The sequence below is a fragment of the Nansenia antarctica genome (genome assembly GCF_963989245.1).
Source record: "Nansenia antarctica genome assembly, chromosome: 1".
In the NCBI taxonomy this organism is placed as follows: Eukaryota; Metazoa; Chordata; class Actinopteri; order Argentiniformes; family Microstomatidae; genus Nansenia; species Nansenia antarctica.
In genome coordinates this window covers 40,833,615-40,851,584 of record NC_137674.1, presented here as the reverse complement: position 1 = coordinate 40,851,584, position 17,970 = coordinate 40,833,615, and the positions used below count along the sequence as shown (strand labels likewise).

Sequence of the window (17,970 nt, the reverse complement as noted above, 5' to 3'; positions counted from 1 at the left end):
GGCTACAGGCTACATACTATATTATGGTCACGTTGTCGTGGATATTATAAAAAAGCGTTTTTAAGTACCTTCTTCTAAAGTATTCTAAATTATACAGCTATGTTTGTTAAAACAAGTTTTTTGAAGTACATTCTACTTAAGTATTCTAAGTTATACGGCTATCTTAATGACAAAAATAGTACATTCTACTCAGTATTCTAAGTTATACAGCTGTTTGGCGCTGTCTAAATGGGCCCGGCACGTCACACAGGGACATTCAAGGCCATCACTCCTCGGAGCTGTATTCATTATGCATTAGTCCGTCTCTGTAGCGGAGGATACATTATGGATACACAGCATGTAAGCTGTTCGTCACAAATGCCTCTGGAATAGGTTGCCATGATTACAGCCACGGCCCAATATCAGCCTTCATAAAGAGCCAACCCTGAACCTGGCAACCCTCACTGCTGCTCTCCCCGGCCCTCTCATTACAGCAGGGGCTGGTGTGACAGTGCTGATTATGTGCGGAGTTGATAACACTCGTACATCAAACACACACACACACACACACACACACACACACACACGTTGAATGTACCATGGAAAACATGCACACTCATAAACAACACGCTCATCAAACATAGCCACATCCACTATACACACACTTACATGCTCACACACACACACACACACACACACACACACACACACACACACACTGTACGGGGACCCACAGAGCTGGCCGGCCCGGCCATTAGCCAATGATGATGAGCGTTATTAGACAGCTGATGAGATAGATATGGAACATAATAAATGACTGGGTCTTGGGCCAGGAGAATGGATAGAATTATTAACTGGCCGTGGCGTCTGCTAGGCCCCGTGTGCGAGCCGCCGTGTGTGTAATCAAAAGATTGATGATGGCCCAAATAGACTTTTCTCTGGACTCGGCCCGACGTGCTCTGAATAGATGAGCAGGTCTCTCTTCTGTTTTGTTTTTCGGTGGGGGTTTCTTCTTTGGTTGCACTCGCAACCGACAAATGAATTTAAGGAAATTGAAGTCTGTGTGTCTGTCTTGTCTGTCTGGCTGTATCTCTGCGTATCTCTGTCCACGTAGAATCTAAGCAGAAGGAAATGAACAGCTGAGCAGTTTTAGTTGTGTCTTTCCTCTCCCCCTCGTTAAGTCTAAATCCCCCCACTAGCAGTCCCTTGAGCGTTAGCAGTGGGGGGAAGCAAGATCTCCCAGTCCCAGCACACTACACCTCACACAGACAGACTCACGGGGAGTAGCAGAATGTACTGTAGTGGAACTGTAGTATGGCTAGATTCTGCCTGATTAGCTTTCTCCCTTTTGGTCTCTCTCTCTGTCTCTCGTTCTCTCTCTCTCCCTCTCTCTCTCTGTTTCGATGTCCTTCTCTTTTTTTATCTGTTAGTCCTCTGTGATCTGTGTCCCATAGACTGGTCTCTTTTTTTCTTGCCCGTAATCTAGCACGTTAGCTGGTATGGATAGCTTGAGACTAATGTGTTCTAGACCCAGCACCTACCCATAAGGTTCTGTACCCAGCCTGTAGCCCATAATGTTCTAGACCCAGCCATTTGCCCATTATGTTCTGGATCCTCCATCTAACCTATTATTTGATCGCAACCCAGCACCTACCCATAGGTTCCAGACCCAGCACCTACACATAGGCTCCAAACCCAGCACCTACCCATAGGTTCCAGACCCAGCACCCGTCCTCTCTGTGGAGGTGCAGAGCGTCGCTAAACAGTAATGACATTGTTGTATCGATGAGGTTTTTCATTAGGCCTAGAGGAGGCGGCTCATATTCTCCCTATGACAGACATCACTCACTGTCTTTACCCAGGAGAGAGGGTGCGAACTTGCAGCCAAAGGGTGAGAGGGATGGATTGTAGCAAAAGGGGAGATGTGTGAGGGAAGAGATCAAAGACGGGAAGTAATGAGATGAAGTGAGAGAGAGTATAGGGAGAGGAGTGTGTGCAGAGTGAGTGAGTGAGTGAGAGAGAGAGAGAGAGAGAGAGGAAGAGAGAAAGTGAGAGAGATCAGTAATGAGTGTGTCTCTGTGGGACACTGAGACGATACAGGCTCCTAGACATGACATGAATCATACGGATTTCTCACACTGATGGCCTCCCCAGGCCTCACACACACACTCACACACACACTCACACTCACACTCACACTCACACTCACACTTACACACACACTCACACACTCACACTCACACTCACACACACACACTCACACACACACACACACACACACACACACACACACTGGATCACGTCTTGAATGCCTCTTTAGGCCCATCTCTGGGGAAACATCAGGAGTGAGTTGCTCTGTGTTTGTTGAAGCTATTAAGGGAAGTGTATGATAGATGACATTTAAGTTAATGATATATGCAGTCAGTCACTCTCTTTCTTGCTTTAAAATAAGCCTTGTATTGATTAATAGCACTTGTGACTGCTTAAAAGAGAGGGGGGTAAAGAGAGGGAGGGATGAAGTGAAGTGGCTCATAAAAAGAGAGAGAGAGTGACAGCTGGATACCTCACACACACAACTGTAAATCACACACACAAAGCACTCATCGTGGACATTACTGTAAACTGTCTGTCCTTATTGCATGTATTTCTGTATGACATTGCTGTCATTAGACTAAATAGTTTTAGTACCTTGCCTCAGTATGTGTATGTGAGTGTGGGAGTGTTTGAATGTGTGTGTGTGTGTGTGTGTGTGTGTGTGTGTGTGTGTGTGTGTGTGTGTGTGTTACGGCCCTACCCCTACCTGTTGAGTGGCGCACGGTTTGGAGGTTTCAGTGAGGAGAAGGGTAAGCCCTCGATGGGGCATTTGTGACAGGGTCTGGTTAAAAAGTCCTCAAGTAGGACATGGTCATTTTAAATTTGTGTCCAGATTATGAAAGTGCAGACTGTACGTTTTCAAATGATGTGTCATACATTGAAATCTGAAAATAGTTGAAGAAGATATGCTTATTTGAATGTTGGTACACCTCGAACCAAATAGTGAAACGCTCTCAAAACACACACAAAACAGCTGCTAATAGCTAGCACTAAAAAGGAACATCGCTACGAACATCTAACTGCATATTTAGCGCGTCACAACACGCTGATTGAACGTCAACATGCTAAAGCCATGTTTCACTTCTATTAAACAGCACACAGGCCATGGCTACGTAGTCCCAGCCACCCTGCCCGACCCAAATACAGCAAACCCCAGTCCCTCCAGGTGACCCTCATTACTAGACCAACCTTCCCCCCCCCCCAATATCAGTCAGTCCAACAGTAATGGAGCGAGCCCCTCCCTTACACTGCCCCTCACATTTGATGGCTAAGCCTCGAGTCAACAAGTGCCACTCAAGAATAACAGGCACCAACATATACACACACTCTCTCTCCTCTCTCTCTCTCTCTCTCTCTCTCTCTCTCTCTCTCTCTCTCTCTCTCTCTCTCGCTCTCTCTCTCGCTCTCTCTCTCTCTCTCTCTCTCTCTCTCTCTCTCTCACACACACACACACACACACACACACTTGAGTGTTGGCACACCGTATCGCCGACAGCTGTGCCATTATACCCTTCACACTCTTAACCACATAAATAATAATAACACCACGATCTGTGCCATCGAACTCATAAATAAATAACAACAACAACAGCTGCCAGTTGGACCTAAGGATCAAAGTAGCCGAAATACATTGAGGAGGTAGGTCAGAGTTGTAGACTGATTTACAATATCAATATGCCCCGGGTTTTATTTTTAAGAATAAATCAGCTTTGAATATTGGTAGATACGTAAAGATGCACTAGCAAGCTGTTGGCCACTAGTTAGTGCCAAGTAACGCACAACTTAGCGCTAGTGAACTAGACATGGACCTGAAAATTGCGTACTACGGCCCCCAATTTCATTCAGCAAATAGTGCTGAGCAGAGAAAACAATACGTTGCAACTCAGAGTACTCTCAGTATGATCCGTTTTTGTAAACATGCATTGCATGTCAATGTCAAAACGCTAGACACTGACAGAGTATTAAAACATCTTACTGGATTATTTAAATATTAAGGTAAAGATGGCCAACATTTTTGCACATGCAAATTGCGACCCTCAGGCTGCATGCTCCTTTCTCTTCCTTTTCAATCAAAATAATAATTGAAATCAAATAATTGAGACTCAAGAGGAACACAGGTTGTGGAAGCATGCCAAAATGTTCCTGATCAGATAGCAGTTAGTTTGGATGCCTGCATGTGGCTGAAAATAATATTTGATTTCATGAAGCTACCATATGCACTGTTGTCTCTGATTGCTCGGATAAAGCTTTGGCCAAGCAACAAAATTAAACCAGCATTATAATTGAATGAATAGATAAGCAACCTTTCTATCATTATTGGGCATTTATTTTTGTGAATACATTTTGTTGAATTGTAAAAAGGAAGGACTAGCGTTTGTAAGGACTATAAGAGTTTCAAATGGGCTTTTACTGATACAGTATCACAAAGAACACCAGCACCCAAAGAGGCTCTTGAAGACCAGGTCTTCGACAACCTGATTTGAATTATAATAATCTAAAATAAATAATAATATATTAACCTTTCTGTCATACTGGCTATGTGTATGTGTGTGTCTGGTGATGTGCTTGTGACTTGTCTTAAAGGGGCAATCTGTGATTGGTACATATTTCTAAAATGAATAATAGCCGTTGATTATTGAAGATTATAAAACGGATGGGTGAAATCAAGCAATCTGATTGGTTCATAACCGTGGTATATTGAGCGTATACCACAGCTACGATTAGTAGAGCCTCATCACAGTTCGAAATGAATACGCCTGTTTCACGGTCAACATTCCAAATATAACAGACTTTTAATTCAATCTCAAGGACATTTTATCAACTTAAAAAAAAATAATAATAATAATCCTACGCAAAGTAACCATGTAGATTCCCAATATGTGGTCTGTTTATCAAAATAAAGCCTGTTTGAAAATGTGTCGAAACGTTTTCGGAGTGCCCTGCCTGCGTCCACTACAGCCGCGCGCTGTGACAACAGCACTTGTCAGCGTTCCAAATCCGTTACAAAATATCAAACACATACCATACTACAATCCGTTACAAACTAACAAACGTTTCTGAAGCTAGGTAAAAGATATGGAAATGGAAACATTTCAGGTGAATTTTGACCTCCTGGGTGGCCTAACTATGGAGGAGTGGTTAGAGTGCTCTCCAGGTAAAGTTACACATAAACGCCGACATACCGAGATAACTGACAGAGAGCTGGACCAACTGGAGAAAGACCGAAGTGAACACAACACCGTGAAGCAGACCAAGTGGGTACCGTGAAGGTGCAAATAATGAAAATGTGTAAATAAATGCTAAATTCCTATGAAATCTACAATGCTAGTAGCCTAGGCTAATGAAAAAGAATGTTAGTGTTGTTGCTTAGCGACCAACTGCAATAAGAGGAACTATTTTATTTGAGGGGAACTATTTAAGATGATTAATTACGAATAAAAACTATTTGAATTTGAGTGTGCTTTTCTAATTCATATTGACAGTGTTGGTAACCGTTTCATAAAAGCAATAGCTCACTTCAGGCCAGTGGTATATGCTTATTATATCACAGCTAAGGGGGTTGCCGTCCCTCCGCTTCGCGTCAGGCCGAACAACGCCCCTTAGCTGTGATATAATAAGCATATACCAATTGCTTAAATATAACTTATAAACAGGGGTGCACATAACTTTTTGGGGCCAGTGCTCAGAGGAGCACCTAGGGATGCTGCTTGGTGCTCCCTGAGCTCGCGAGTCACGACCCGTCCCACAGGATGGATAAAAAAGGGATACATGGATAACTTATATTAGCAAAACGACATTTATTCATAAATAAAGATGAACGAACAAATTATTGTGTGCAAAACAAAAGAAACAAATGCAAAATCAAATGACTGCTCTTTAAGCATGAAAGTCTGTCAGACTCTTTTAAACACAATGAAATCAACTGACATCTCTTTAAGCACTGCTCTGTTCTGTAAACACTGAAATCAACTTTTCAACAAAAAGTTACAGCCTAAGCATTTATTTATGCTACAAGCTTAATCATCATCATCACTGCTCTCTTGACTGCTGTAAGTTATCATTGTCCTCAATTTCAACCATGGTAGAGGATGTTGTAGGCTATCATCACTTTAAATAGCTCATTATTTTGATTGTGCAACAAAGTCTTTTTTTTTCTTTTTTCTAATAGAATTCCCAACCATATCCTGGGTCAGGGGTCTATGTGCGATAATGAAGCTGTAAAACAAACGTCTGAACGTTTGAAAGCTTCAGAGAAAAGAAACGTGTCCCTTGGTGTTGTTTTTCCTTTTAGCGACGAGTCGTTCGGGACTGAATTGATACGCGGAATGAAAGTACAAGTTACGATACTTTCCGAATGTTTTCGTGAGGGGAGTCGCCGTGGTCGTCGTCGGTCGACTGTTGTGATGGATTACTCGTCGGGCCTTCGGCTGAGGGGACGGCAAATAGTTACTTAGTGGGGCTTGCTTCTTGGACCCAGCTGTTGGTGCGCAAAAGCGCCTTCATGCGGCTGATCTGCCGCGCAGCATGCATTTTGGCGACGCATGCGCACTGGCGCACCAGTTATGTGCACCCCTGCTTATAAATGCCTCATGAGCTTAGAGCAACTGTCTAACCCCAAAATATAATCCTGTTTTGCTCTACCGGTTGTAAACAATGCACAGTGCTTCAAAACATGGTTAAAATTCTCATCTTAATCTAAATCATCGTCAATCCTCGCATGTCGTCATTCATCTCTTGGTAGATCTCCCATCCCGTAGCTGTTTACCACTCAACGCTTTGTTGTTCTTTGAATTACAGATTGCACCTTTAACCAAAAATGTGTCTCATTTCATGTCCTGACTGCCTGTGTGTGTGTGTGTGTGTGTGTGTGTGTGTGTGTGTGTGTGTGTCTGCTCTCCCTCTCTCTCCAGTGACAAATTGGAGAAGCTCTAATTAATAGCCATTAGTGGATGCGTGTTTCCCTTTGAGATAATTTGTTTGCTGTCCGTGTCCTTGTTAAAGTGAGTGTGCGTGTGCGTGTGTGTGTGCGTGTGCGTGTGCGTATGCGTGTGTGTGTGTGTGTGTGTATATATGTGCATGTGTGTGTGGCTGCATGCATGTGTCCTTGCGTAAGCGTATACGTGTGTGTGTGTGTGTGTGTGTGTGTGTGTGTGTGTGTGTGTGTGTGTGTGTGTGTGTGTTTGAGAGTGTGTGTGTGTGTGTGTGTGTGAGAGAGAGAGAGAGAGAGGGAGAGAGATTAATGACATGCAGGGCTGCTGCTGGCTCTCTAGACAGATTCCCAGTGTCTTCCACAGGCAGTAAGTGTTCCTCTAGCAGCATGGTGCCTTGTCCGACAGACAGGTATACAGAGAGAGGGCACAGGAGAAACAACTTGGAGAGATGGAAGCTATAGCTACACTTTGTTAATGTCATGGTGCAGGAAACTATTCAAACCTAAAAGGTGTGTATGTATGTGTGTAAGCGTATGCGCGTATGTGGGAAGGCTTAAATTAATGCACTTTAATGAATGTACTGCAATGCAATAAAGGTCTCTACGTTTTCAAATCAAGACAGAAAAAGTCTCCATCCCTCCCTCCCCCCTTTCCTGTTCTTCCTTATTCCCAGCCTCATCCTCTCATTAGATTAGATTAGCTTAGATTCAACTTTACAGTACAAGTATTATACAACGAAATGCAGTTAAGCATCTAACCCAAAGTGCAAATAGTGATATAAGAACATGATATGAATAAAACAAGAATGATAATGATAGGTAACTATGCAATATACAGTATAGAGGTAGTATTGTAACATCAGTTTAGTTTAGATGTATATACAGTTATGAGCTATGTACTGTTAGGTAGAGTGTACAGTGTGGTAGCTTATGTACAGTATCTAATGTGCAGATGTATAAAGAAGCATATACAGTATGTGCAAAGGTATTATTGTAAACATCAGTAGTGCAAAGGTTATAGAGTGATCACATTAACCAGGGGTGTGCAGCCATCTCATCCTCTTCTACTGACCAGACGATCCCTACTCTCTTCCCTTTTTTTTATGGTATGACTGTGATATGACACACATTCTGGGAGAGTTTCTGCAGACCAAGAAATACGGACTGGGGGATGGTATTATCTGCTATACCAGTGTTTGACCACCTGATGTAACATAAGATACATAAGACTTATGTGAATTAGGACCTGTGGCAGTTCAGTTTGATTAAGTTATGGCATTAACTTCGACTGGTTACGGTTAGAGTATTGTCTGGGGAAAGCATTAGCAAATTAGCCTAAGCAACAACAATTAGGAACAGGTGTCCCCAGCGTGATTTGAACCAGCAACGTTCAGGTTAAAAGTCGGGTGGTTTACGTACGAGATGCTATGAATATCAATATTATGAAATATGCTATCAACGGTCTTACAAAGCTACAGCGAAATCCTTAGTAATGAACTGACGTCAGATTGTCTGCTGGTACATTGTGTTGGAGAGACAAGTCAGGCTTACTGGCTGCCACTGATGTCTTCCCCTATCGCCGCCCCCCACCCCCCCCCCCCCTCTCTCTTTCGTGATGTTGCTATTTTTACACTGGTGATGAAAGAAGCTGTCCGATGCTGAAGCCTGAGAAAGAGTCTCCTCCTCTCTCCTCTCCCTCCCTCCCTCCCTCTCTCTCTGTCTGTCAATCTCTGTCTCTCTCTCCTCCTCCCCCTATCACATCACAGAGTGTGAGACATCTGCATCTCTCTCACTCACGCACACACACACACACACACACACACACACACACACTTCGTCTCCCCCTCTCTGACAGGCTGTCCTCTTCATGTACTGTAGGCGAGCAGTGATCATTCTGTGCCAGTGTTTTGTGTGCGTGTGAGAACGGGGATGCCCCCTTTCATCCTTGTTTAGTATGCCGCCCCGGCGACAAGCGACCTGTCAGCGAGCGCTGACACCTCCTATACAGTAACCTGGTCTCTCTCCCTCGCTCAAGTCATCTATTTTTCTCCCCCTCTTTTCCCCGCTCTCCCTCCCTCCCTCCCTCCGCCCGCCAATCCCCCCCCCCCCCTCCTTCCCCCTGTCTCTCCTCCTTCTGTGGAGGCAGTGGTGAAATGGGACAGAAAATGGAATTCATGTGTTTGTTTATTTTCCGCTCACTCCATCGCCATTCGGTCGTAGCGCCGCACTCCACAGCGAGAACAGGGGGAATGATCCGAGAGAGAGAGAGAGAGAGTATGAGAAAGAGAGAGAGAGAGAGAGAGAGAGAGAGAGAGAGAGAGAGAGAGAGATAGGGGGGGCAGGAGATGAGGGGATGGACAGTGATATATGCGGGGGGGGGACAACAACAGAGAGAGGGAGTTTGGGAAGGAGGGATGGCTAGATTGGGTAGACTGAAGGAAAGGCTTGGAGAAGGAAAGGGCAGGAGAAAGAGAGAGCAGGTGGAAGAGAGGGAGAGGGCCCTCGTCACTGCTCTCTGACCTTGTTTTGCACTTCATTGACGTGCCCTTTACTCAATTAGAACTCTCTCTCTTCTCTCCCTCTCTCTGTCTCCTGCAACACTCTCTCTCTCTCGTCCCCTTTCACTAGCTAGAGTTCCTTGCCTCCCTTCCTCCCTCCCTCCCAGAAGCACAGTGCCCGCGTGTGGGAAGGAACATGTCTCATCCCCCCCCAGATACCAAAAAGGGGGAGGCCATGTAGGAGAGGCCCAGGATGCGCTGGGCCTTTTTCCTCTCTTAAATTTGAGGAGAAACGTGTTTAATCTGTGCTATTGCATTGTTTAGCATTAGACATTAAACGTTGCATGCTTAAAGATAATCAAAAAAAAAGACAATACCACCCTCTCCACTTCTTTTCTCTCAGACAATGGCCCGATTGACAACGTGACTATCCGTCTGAGTCAGAGAGAGACATAATTGCTTATTTTCTTTTGAAAATGTTTTGTGTGTCACAATGTTGGAGTGCCCGATGACTAACCATGACTCACATCCACTTTTCACACACACACACACACACACACACACACACACACACACACACACACATTGATTTGGGCTTTGTATTAGGGTAAACTGTAAGAATTCCATTTAAATGTGCCACTGCATATTCTAGCCCATCTCGGTTTTTCCCATTATTGCATTTCTCTGTAAAGATCACTATCAGATCTGATCCCCCATGGGTCAAAGCAAATGGAATGATTGTGTGTGTGTGTGTGTGTGTGTGTGTGTGTGTGTGTGTGTGTGTGTATGATTTATAATAAACCCGTTTGTGACTGTACATTGTATGCTTTGTGTTCTGTAGACATTTTTAAGATACCAAATTGAACACATTCTTGTGTTATCCCACCATACCGGGGAGAACTGAACCATTTTAGATAATGTCTGTCACACACACACACACACCCGCACACACACACTCCCTAACTCTTATATATATATATAAATATATATCTGTATTGTGTATGTCCTATCTTAACTACTGTAATCTCTCTCTCTTTCTCTCCCTTCATCCCTCTCCTCCTCCTTCTCCTCTCTCTCTCTCTTCCTCCCTCCCCCTCTCCTCCTCTTCATCCTCTCCCTCTCCCTCTCTCTCTCCCTCCCCTGTTGTTCCAGATCTCTCAGAACTTGGGGAAGATGTACAGCGAAATGATATTCGTGCACGGCTTTGTGCACTGCGACCCCCACCCAGGCAACGTGTTGGTACGGAAGTGTCCCCAGAGCAATAAGACCCAAATTGTGTTACTCGATCACGGGTTGTATCAGGTGAGACAATCGCCCAGGTCTGGCCTAGGCGTCCGGAAGCAACTGGAAAAACACGATTCATCACATTATTACAGTCCATTTTTCAACCCGCCGCCCACCCCCTGGGTTCACACACACACACACACACACACACACACACACACACACACAGGCTACGCAGGCTAAAAGCTTTTCAATAAACTGCAGAGATGTGCTTTAGAGGAAGAGAAACACAGCATATAGTGTATTAGGCTGGTTCTTAACACACAAACACAGACACACTCACACTCTCACTCACACTCTCACGTGTGCACTGACACTCATACATGCACACCTATGTTATGACACCCTATAACAGACCCTCATGGGCTGTGCAAATACACACACACACACACACACACACACACTCACATGCCAAGCATACAAATCCTCTGTGCTGCACTAAACCCTCTCCAGTTGATGTTGGACTTGTAAGTGCATTCATGAAGATAATTTGGTGATAAATATGCACCACTGAACCATGTACATAAAAGACTAGAATGAAAGAGAGAGAGAGAGGGAGAGAGGGGGGGAGACACCATAAGAGAAAGAGATGGAAAGAGATACCACCAGAGAGAGAGAGAGAGAGACCACTCTCCTTCTCTCCCCCTCCTCCTGAGAATAATGGAACCAATTTACCAGTAATGACTTCAGATTCCAGCCTTGCTTTGGACAGAAATGTAATTCCTCCTCTCTATATTATTACTAGAGGGTGGCATTTTTTCCATGTTGTACATTGCCATATTAATTAAAGCGCAAGTGTGGTAAAGTGCCGCAGTGCTCCATGGGTAATAATGCTAATGAGAGCGGAGGTTCACTGTGTGCCGATTGGCTGTCCTTGTGTCAGGCATTAAAAGCCGATAAAGCATTCAGGATTGGAAGAATGTGGTTAATGCATCAGAATGCTCACATGTCGTGTGTTAGGAGATTGACACGTGCAAGCATGAACATGCATTGTGGACGTACACACACACACACACACACACACACACACACACACACACACACACACATACACACCCACACACACATACACACACACATACATACATACACACACACACACACACATGCACTGTTTGCACTGTTTTAAATGTGGGATCATTTAGGAACGGGTTGGAGGATTATTCAGTCAATTGTAACTTTCTAAAGAACAATCTAAGGCCCTATGCACTGTGTAATAATAATAATAATAATAATAATAATAACAACTTTTATTTGTAACCGTTGCAGCTTAAAGTGCTCCAATGTGTGTATGTACAGTGGTGGAGGGTTAGAGTGGTTGAGAGTTGCCTGTGTGGCTCCATAGAGCATAATCCTGGCAACACATAGGTTGTTAGGAGTTTGATTCCTGCTGGGACCATATATCGAAAGAACATGTACACTCACTGTATTGGAAGTCACCTTGGATAAGAGCATCTGCTAAATGGCACATTGTATATATTAAATGTTAGGAAGGTTGTTGAACCTCCCAGTGGTTTAAGTTCCATTTCTTCTACGGTGGTCTGACAGGGTGTTATGAAAGTTTGTGAACCTCAGTATTTTCTGTCGCCCTGTCCCAAGACCCTGCACCCTAACTTCACACTAGACCCGTAGACGTACTACTGCTGTATCTCTATGGCTGGACGACCAGACTATGAGTCACTATCAACGCCAGTGTTTTTCTGTTGTCTTGTCCCAGACCCTCCACCCAGACTTCAGACTGGCCTACTGTCGCCTGTGGCAGTCTTTGATCAAGGGGGACATGAAGGGGCTGGAGAGGTACAGCAGGAGGCTGGGGGCTGGAGACCTGTACCCCCTCTTCGCCTGTGTCCTCACCGCTCGCTCCTGGAACGCAGTCAACGCCGGCATCAGCGCTACCCCTGTTTCCAACTCTGAGGTACGGGCACGCTCACACACACACACACACACACACACACACACACACACACGCACACACTTAGAGTTATGCACATATTCAATATGTATGTATTCCACTGCAGCACAACCCTCTGTGTAGGATGAGAAGCGGGGTTGTGTGTGCGCGTGTGTGCGTGTGCGGGGTTGTGCGTGCGCGTGCATTGGACAGGCACCAAGATGCATTGTCTCTATAGGGGGTGTTGTGCCATCTATACAGTGATAGAGACATGCAATTATACTTCTGCTATGCAACCCTTTATGGCTCTCTTTAATACATCTTCTAGTTCAAGAGTGAAACGAAGAGTAACTGGTGTCGACCATTCACCTTTGGTAAGCCTTTGTGTGACTCAGATCACGGCACCTATATAACATTTTGTGTTAGTATGATACTACAATACCTATGTTGGGTATTCTAGGTGCTTTTAAATCTGAGGCTGTGTCCCGGAGCACCTGCAGCTAGACACAATAGCAAGCCCATTTGCTGCTACAGGTGTAGAATATAATAGTGAACTGCGGATGTGTTACAATCCAGCTCGCTAGGAGAAAGGGAAAGCAACATACAACCCGATGTAATGGGTGAAAATGTAAGTTATTTATGAACTTAAGAAATGAAACAGTCTTTTTACAAGCAATTACCAAATCAACAAGAGGCAAAACAACCTATGGGCTGTGGAAATTACATAGTCACTAGAACATCAAAAACTAATTTGCAACAAGAGCCAAATTTATGTCAAATACCATCTTGGGGATGTAATATAATTGTACAACAGTTCAAATGACTCATAGTATGTATTTTGTCTACATGATTGCTGTACTGTGTATAAGATTGACAATAAAGCAGTGAACTCCATTTGGTCATTATCTGTTCTTATGTGAAGAGATGAAAAGGATATGATGCTTGAAATAAGAAATTCTGACTTCGACAAAGCAGTTTTGTACTTGTCAGTGTACACCTTTATAATTCTAGTTTCAAGCATTACCTTACTCAGAACCAGTAATACAATCTCAGTAACAAGTTGTAATATCTTATTATGAGAAACAAGTGAAATGCTCTAAGACAAAAACTGCTTTGTAAGAAGAAATATCTTGTCAGACAAAAAAACAAGCATATTGCCTTGAAGATAGGTATTTTCATCGTACTTAGATGTTACTTTTTGCAGTGCGCTCCACACCCCTACATGTTGCATAGAGACTGGTGCCCAACAAACTCAATAGGACAAGCACATTTTTACAGTTCATAACAATAGGATGTCCTGTTTTGATTCCAAATGGTAAAAACTGATAAAGAAAAATAACAAATCTCAACAGCAGAATCTCTGAACAGCAAACACAAACATACACACACACACACCCCGTCTTTGCCAGTAAAATTACGGGGGGATGTTTTGAAGTAGTCTGGTCTGAGGTAATTACAGACAATTATAAAGGCTGTGACATTCACAGAAAGGGAGTCATCTCATTTGCATGAGAAAGAGGTGATAAGAACATACTGTATTGTGAGCCGCGGGATAATAGGCGTTATAAGAGAGCGCTGCGAACGGGATTGAGGGTAAAATTGCGACAGCGATGAAGTCTGTGAGTCGTGTGACTTTTTTTTCAGTTGCTAAACAACAATTAGACAAGATGGTGTGTGTGTGTGTGTGTGTGTGTGTGTGTGTGTGTGTCTGCCTGCCTGCCTGCCTGCCTGCACGCACGCAAGTGTGTGTTTAGAAGGTAGGGGACATTGGTCTTGAAGACTTTAGGAGACATAGGGCCATATTATGCACTTCATAAGTCTTAAGCAATAAGACGAGGCGGTAGATCTAAACTTAAGACGTGGAGGCGTGGTCAAGGCCACTTTGCTATTATGCGTGCGGTAGTGGGCGCCTAAAACCCGGCGCTAAGCAAAGAAATTAGTCATGGGTGTGTTTTGGGCGTCTTCTCAATCAACCCAATCAGCGTGCCAGGTGCCATTCCCTTTAAGAACCGGCTGCGTTGAGTCATTAGCGCTATGCTATTATGGAAGTCCTAAGAAGGAGGTCAGCGCGCTTCTCTGCCTCTCCCTTCTGAAATAAAGCATTTATACTGTGACCGTAATTGACGTCTTGCCGTGAAGCCACGTGCGTGTTCATGTGTGCCCACATGCATGCGCAAACCACGGAGGCGCGCTCGTGTTTCAAAACGTGCATGAAGTCTAAACTTAAGAACTTTTCAAACCACTTCTTAGCGCTAGGAGCAAAGTCAGGTCGCATAATAGCAGGGGCGCCTAGTGCACTTCATTAACATATGAACACTCCCACAATGAGTAATATATGCACGGGAGTATTACGTCTTATGTGTGGGCGCCTATCGACACCGGCATAATAGCAGTAGTGCGTATGAAGCGCATAATAAGGGTGGCGGTAGGTCTTAACCTGGCGGTGCGTCTTAATTAAGACTTAAGACGGCAAGTTAAGAAGTGCATAATAGGGCCCATAGTATGTTCACTTAGAACAAAGGGATGTACAAGCTGTCTAGTAGAATAACATTGTTGGGAGAACAGCAATGGTTAGTAAGTGAGGTCTTGACCTAGAACCAGACTTATTCAATATACACAAATATACACAGATCATCTGTCTGAGTTTACCTAGATCGTAAATCGTAGTGGGGGTTTATGATTCAGTGTCGGTCCGTCTGTCTGTATGGCAAGTTGTTCTCCGACATCACTGGGACAATTGATCAAACTTCCACCTGCAGGTTCTCTCTGTGTTTTTACCTTCCAATGGGAGTTTATAGGCACCCCGCCTTATACTATTGTATTTAATGTTGTTTAACTTCAGACGGGAAGCGATATCAGAGTGGAGCCATCCAATTACACCAAACCTAATGTATTACAATTTTCATTAGACTTAACATGGCGTAAGTGACTGAATCTTGCTCATGGTGGATTCATGTTCACAAGTCATTTGTCTACTAGAGTCTTGTTGGGAGTCATATATATATATATACTGTATATATATGTATGTACAGTATGTATAATAGCATCCCACTTAAAGAGTTGCTACGGGATTTGAATGTTCAATCCCTAACTCTAAAATTGGTTCTCACTCAAGCAATGTTGTCAATAAATAAGCTGATTGGACAGAGAGGGCCACACCTCCCTGCTTATTTTGCAAACAATATTGTTATTGGTCTTAAACTGAGGACTGTGTAGTGAGATTAGAAAACCATTGACATTGATGATATGAACCATACAGTTGTACAGCTGATACTGATATTATCATGAACAATACAGTCAACATTTGATTCATGACAGAAATCCTGTAGCATCTTTAGAATCTAAAAACATCTCAATAAATGGTTTAGCTTTTGAAATGTTTTAAAAACATCCAACTCAAACATTAGGATATATGTGTGAAAAGCCACATCTAAATGAGCAGATGTATTATTATTATACTACCTAACTTGGTATAATATTGGATGTAAAAAGAGTGAGTGAGTGTTTGCACCTTAAGTACAGCTAGTGCGCGTGTGTGTGAGAGATGCAGTAATGAGCCTGGGTTGAGTGTGTACAGTGTTGTGGCTTTTGTAACAGTGCTGAGTGGGGAGGATAATTACACATGCTGGCAGACGAGACTGCTGATGGAGAGAGTGCTTTCTTCTCCTCCTGAGAGAGAGAGAGAGAGAGAGAGAGAGAGAGAGAGAAAGAGAGAGAGAGAGAGAGAGAGAGAGAAAGAGAGAGAGAGAGAGAGAGAGAGAGAGAGAGAGAGAGAGAGAGAGAGAGATTATGGGAAAGGAGGAGATGGACAGAATATAAGGGCAGGAGAGAAAGACAGGAAGAGTTAGAAACATGGAAAGAGAGAAAATAAACGCTGCAGATATGGATATGGAGAGGAAGAGAGATGGACAGTGGTGAGTCAACAGTGAGAGTGGCCAGGCTGTAGTGATTACACACACACACACATACACACACACACACACACACACACACACAGTACTTGCCATGTTCCTCTAATCGTTTTGTTAGGCTCCCAAACCGAGCAAGAACTGGGAACATTAGTGGTGAATCAGAATGAACGCAATTTACATTTATTGTGTCAGAAAGAAGCACTCGCTTTGAGGCTAAATAGGAAGCAGTAATCAGGAGAGAGCGAGGGAGGGAGGGAGGGAGGGAGGGGTGGGGCTGTAGGATGGAGATGAATAGTCAAGAGCGAGAGAGGGAATTTTAGAGACTTGTAGTCAGATAAACATAGAGAGTCAGAAGATGTTGTGTATAGAGAAAAGGAGTGATAAAGAGGAGAGAACACGAGAGCTCTAGTGAGGTAGAGAAAGAGAGAGAGAGAGAGCACCTACTCTGTTGTGGGGAAATTGGAGGGGAAACACATGAAATTAGCCTGTCACTCAGAAGCTCTCCACTGTCTTTGAAATGTCACTGTTTCTTAGCTACAGCAGCACACACCTGGCCTCTGCTCTCCCCGACTGAGCTCAGTATGGAGCACTGGCACTAGACATAGACATGCATGCATACACACACACACACACACACACACACACACACACACACACACACACACACACACACACCATACCTGTCAACATTGGGATTTGAAAATATGGGACATTTTCCTACCACTGTCCTCAGGATACCCCTTACATTTAGACAAGGGTATACACAGTCAATCCTAACATCACCACTAGGCAACCATAGGATACCCCTTACGTTTAGACAAGGGTACACACAGTCAATCAACCACCTGCTTCAGTGTAACACGAATTGGGTTAACTAGTTCCTACATTAAGTAAGTGACTACAGGTAGTCAGAATCAGCTACCTGGTTGAAGGTTAAATACTTTGAACATCCCTGCATTGTATACATGAAAACACAAAAGGGCATATAAAATCTTAACATACTCCAAAAATGTGTTAAATTATATTATTAATAGGTTAAAAATACAGGAGATTTATGGGAAAATATTTAAACGGGAGCACAGTGGGAAAGAAAGGTAAAATACAGGGGAATCACAGGAAAAACGGGAGGGTTGACAGGTATGACACACACACACACACACACACACACATACACACACACACTTGAGTTATGGCAGATGCAGGAAAGAGCATAGATGAGCAAACACACCTAAGTGGTCTACTGAGTCCTACTGGACACACACACACACACACACACACACACACACACACGCACGCACACACACAGCAGCAGCAGCATCAGTGGGTGTTTGTAGGGCATCCGTTATCTGAAATTGAGTTGATTCTGAAACTGGAAATGAGCTT

The 17,970-nt window shown here is 43.8% G+C and overlaps 1 protein-coding gene across 1 annotated transcript in view; it reads left to right on the top strand.

The window, feature by feature from the left end:
• The window catches only part of LOC308165270 (aarF domain-containing protein kinase 1-like), a 64,738-nt gene that overhangs the window by 33,353 nt on the left and 13,415 nt on the right, over positions 1–17,970 (top strand). The window contains exons 5-6 of the mRNA XM_080539421.1: positions 10,654–10,803; positions 12,503–12,700. Coding sequence (XP_080395547.1) covers positions 10,654–10,803; positions 12,503–12,700 — 348 coding nt within the window. The remainder of the gene's footprint in view (positions 1–10,653; positions 10,804–12,502; positions 12,701–17,970) is intronic.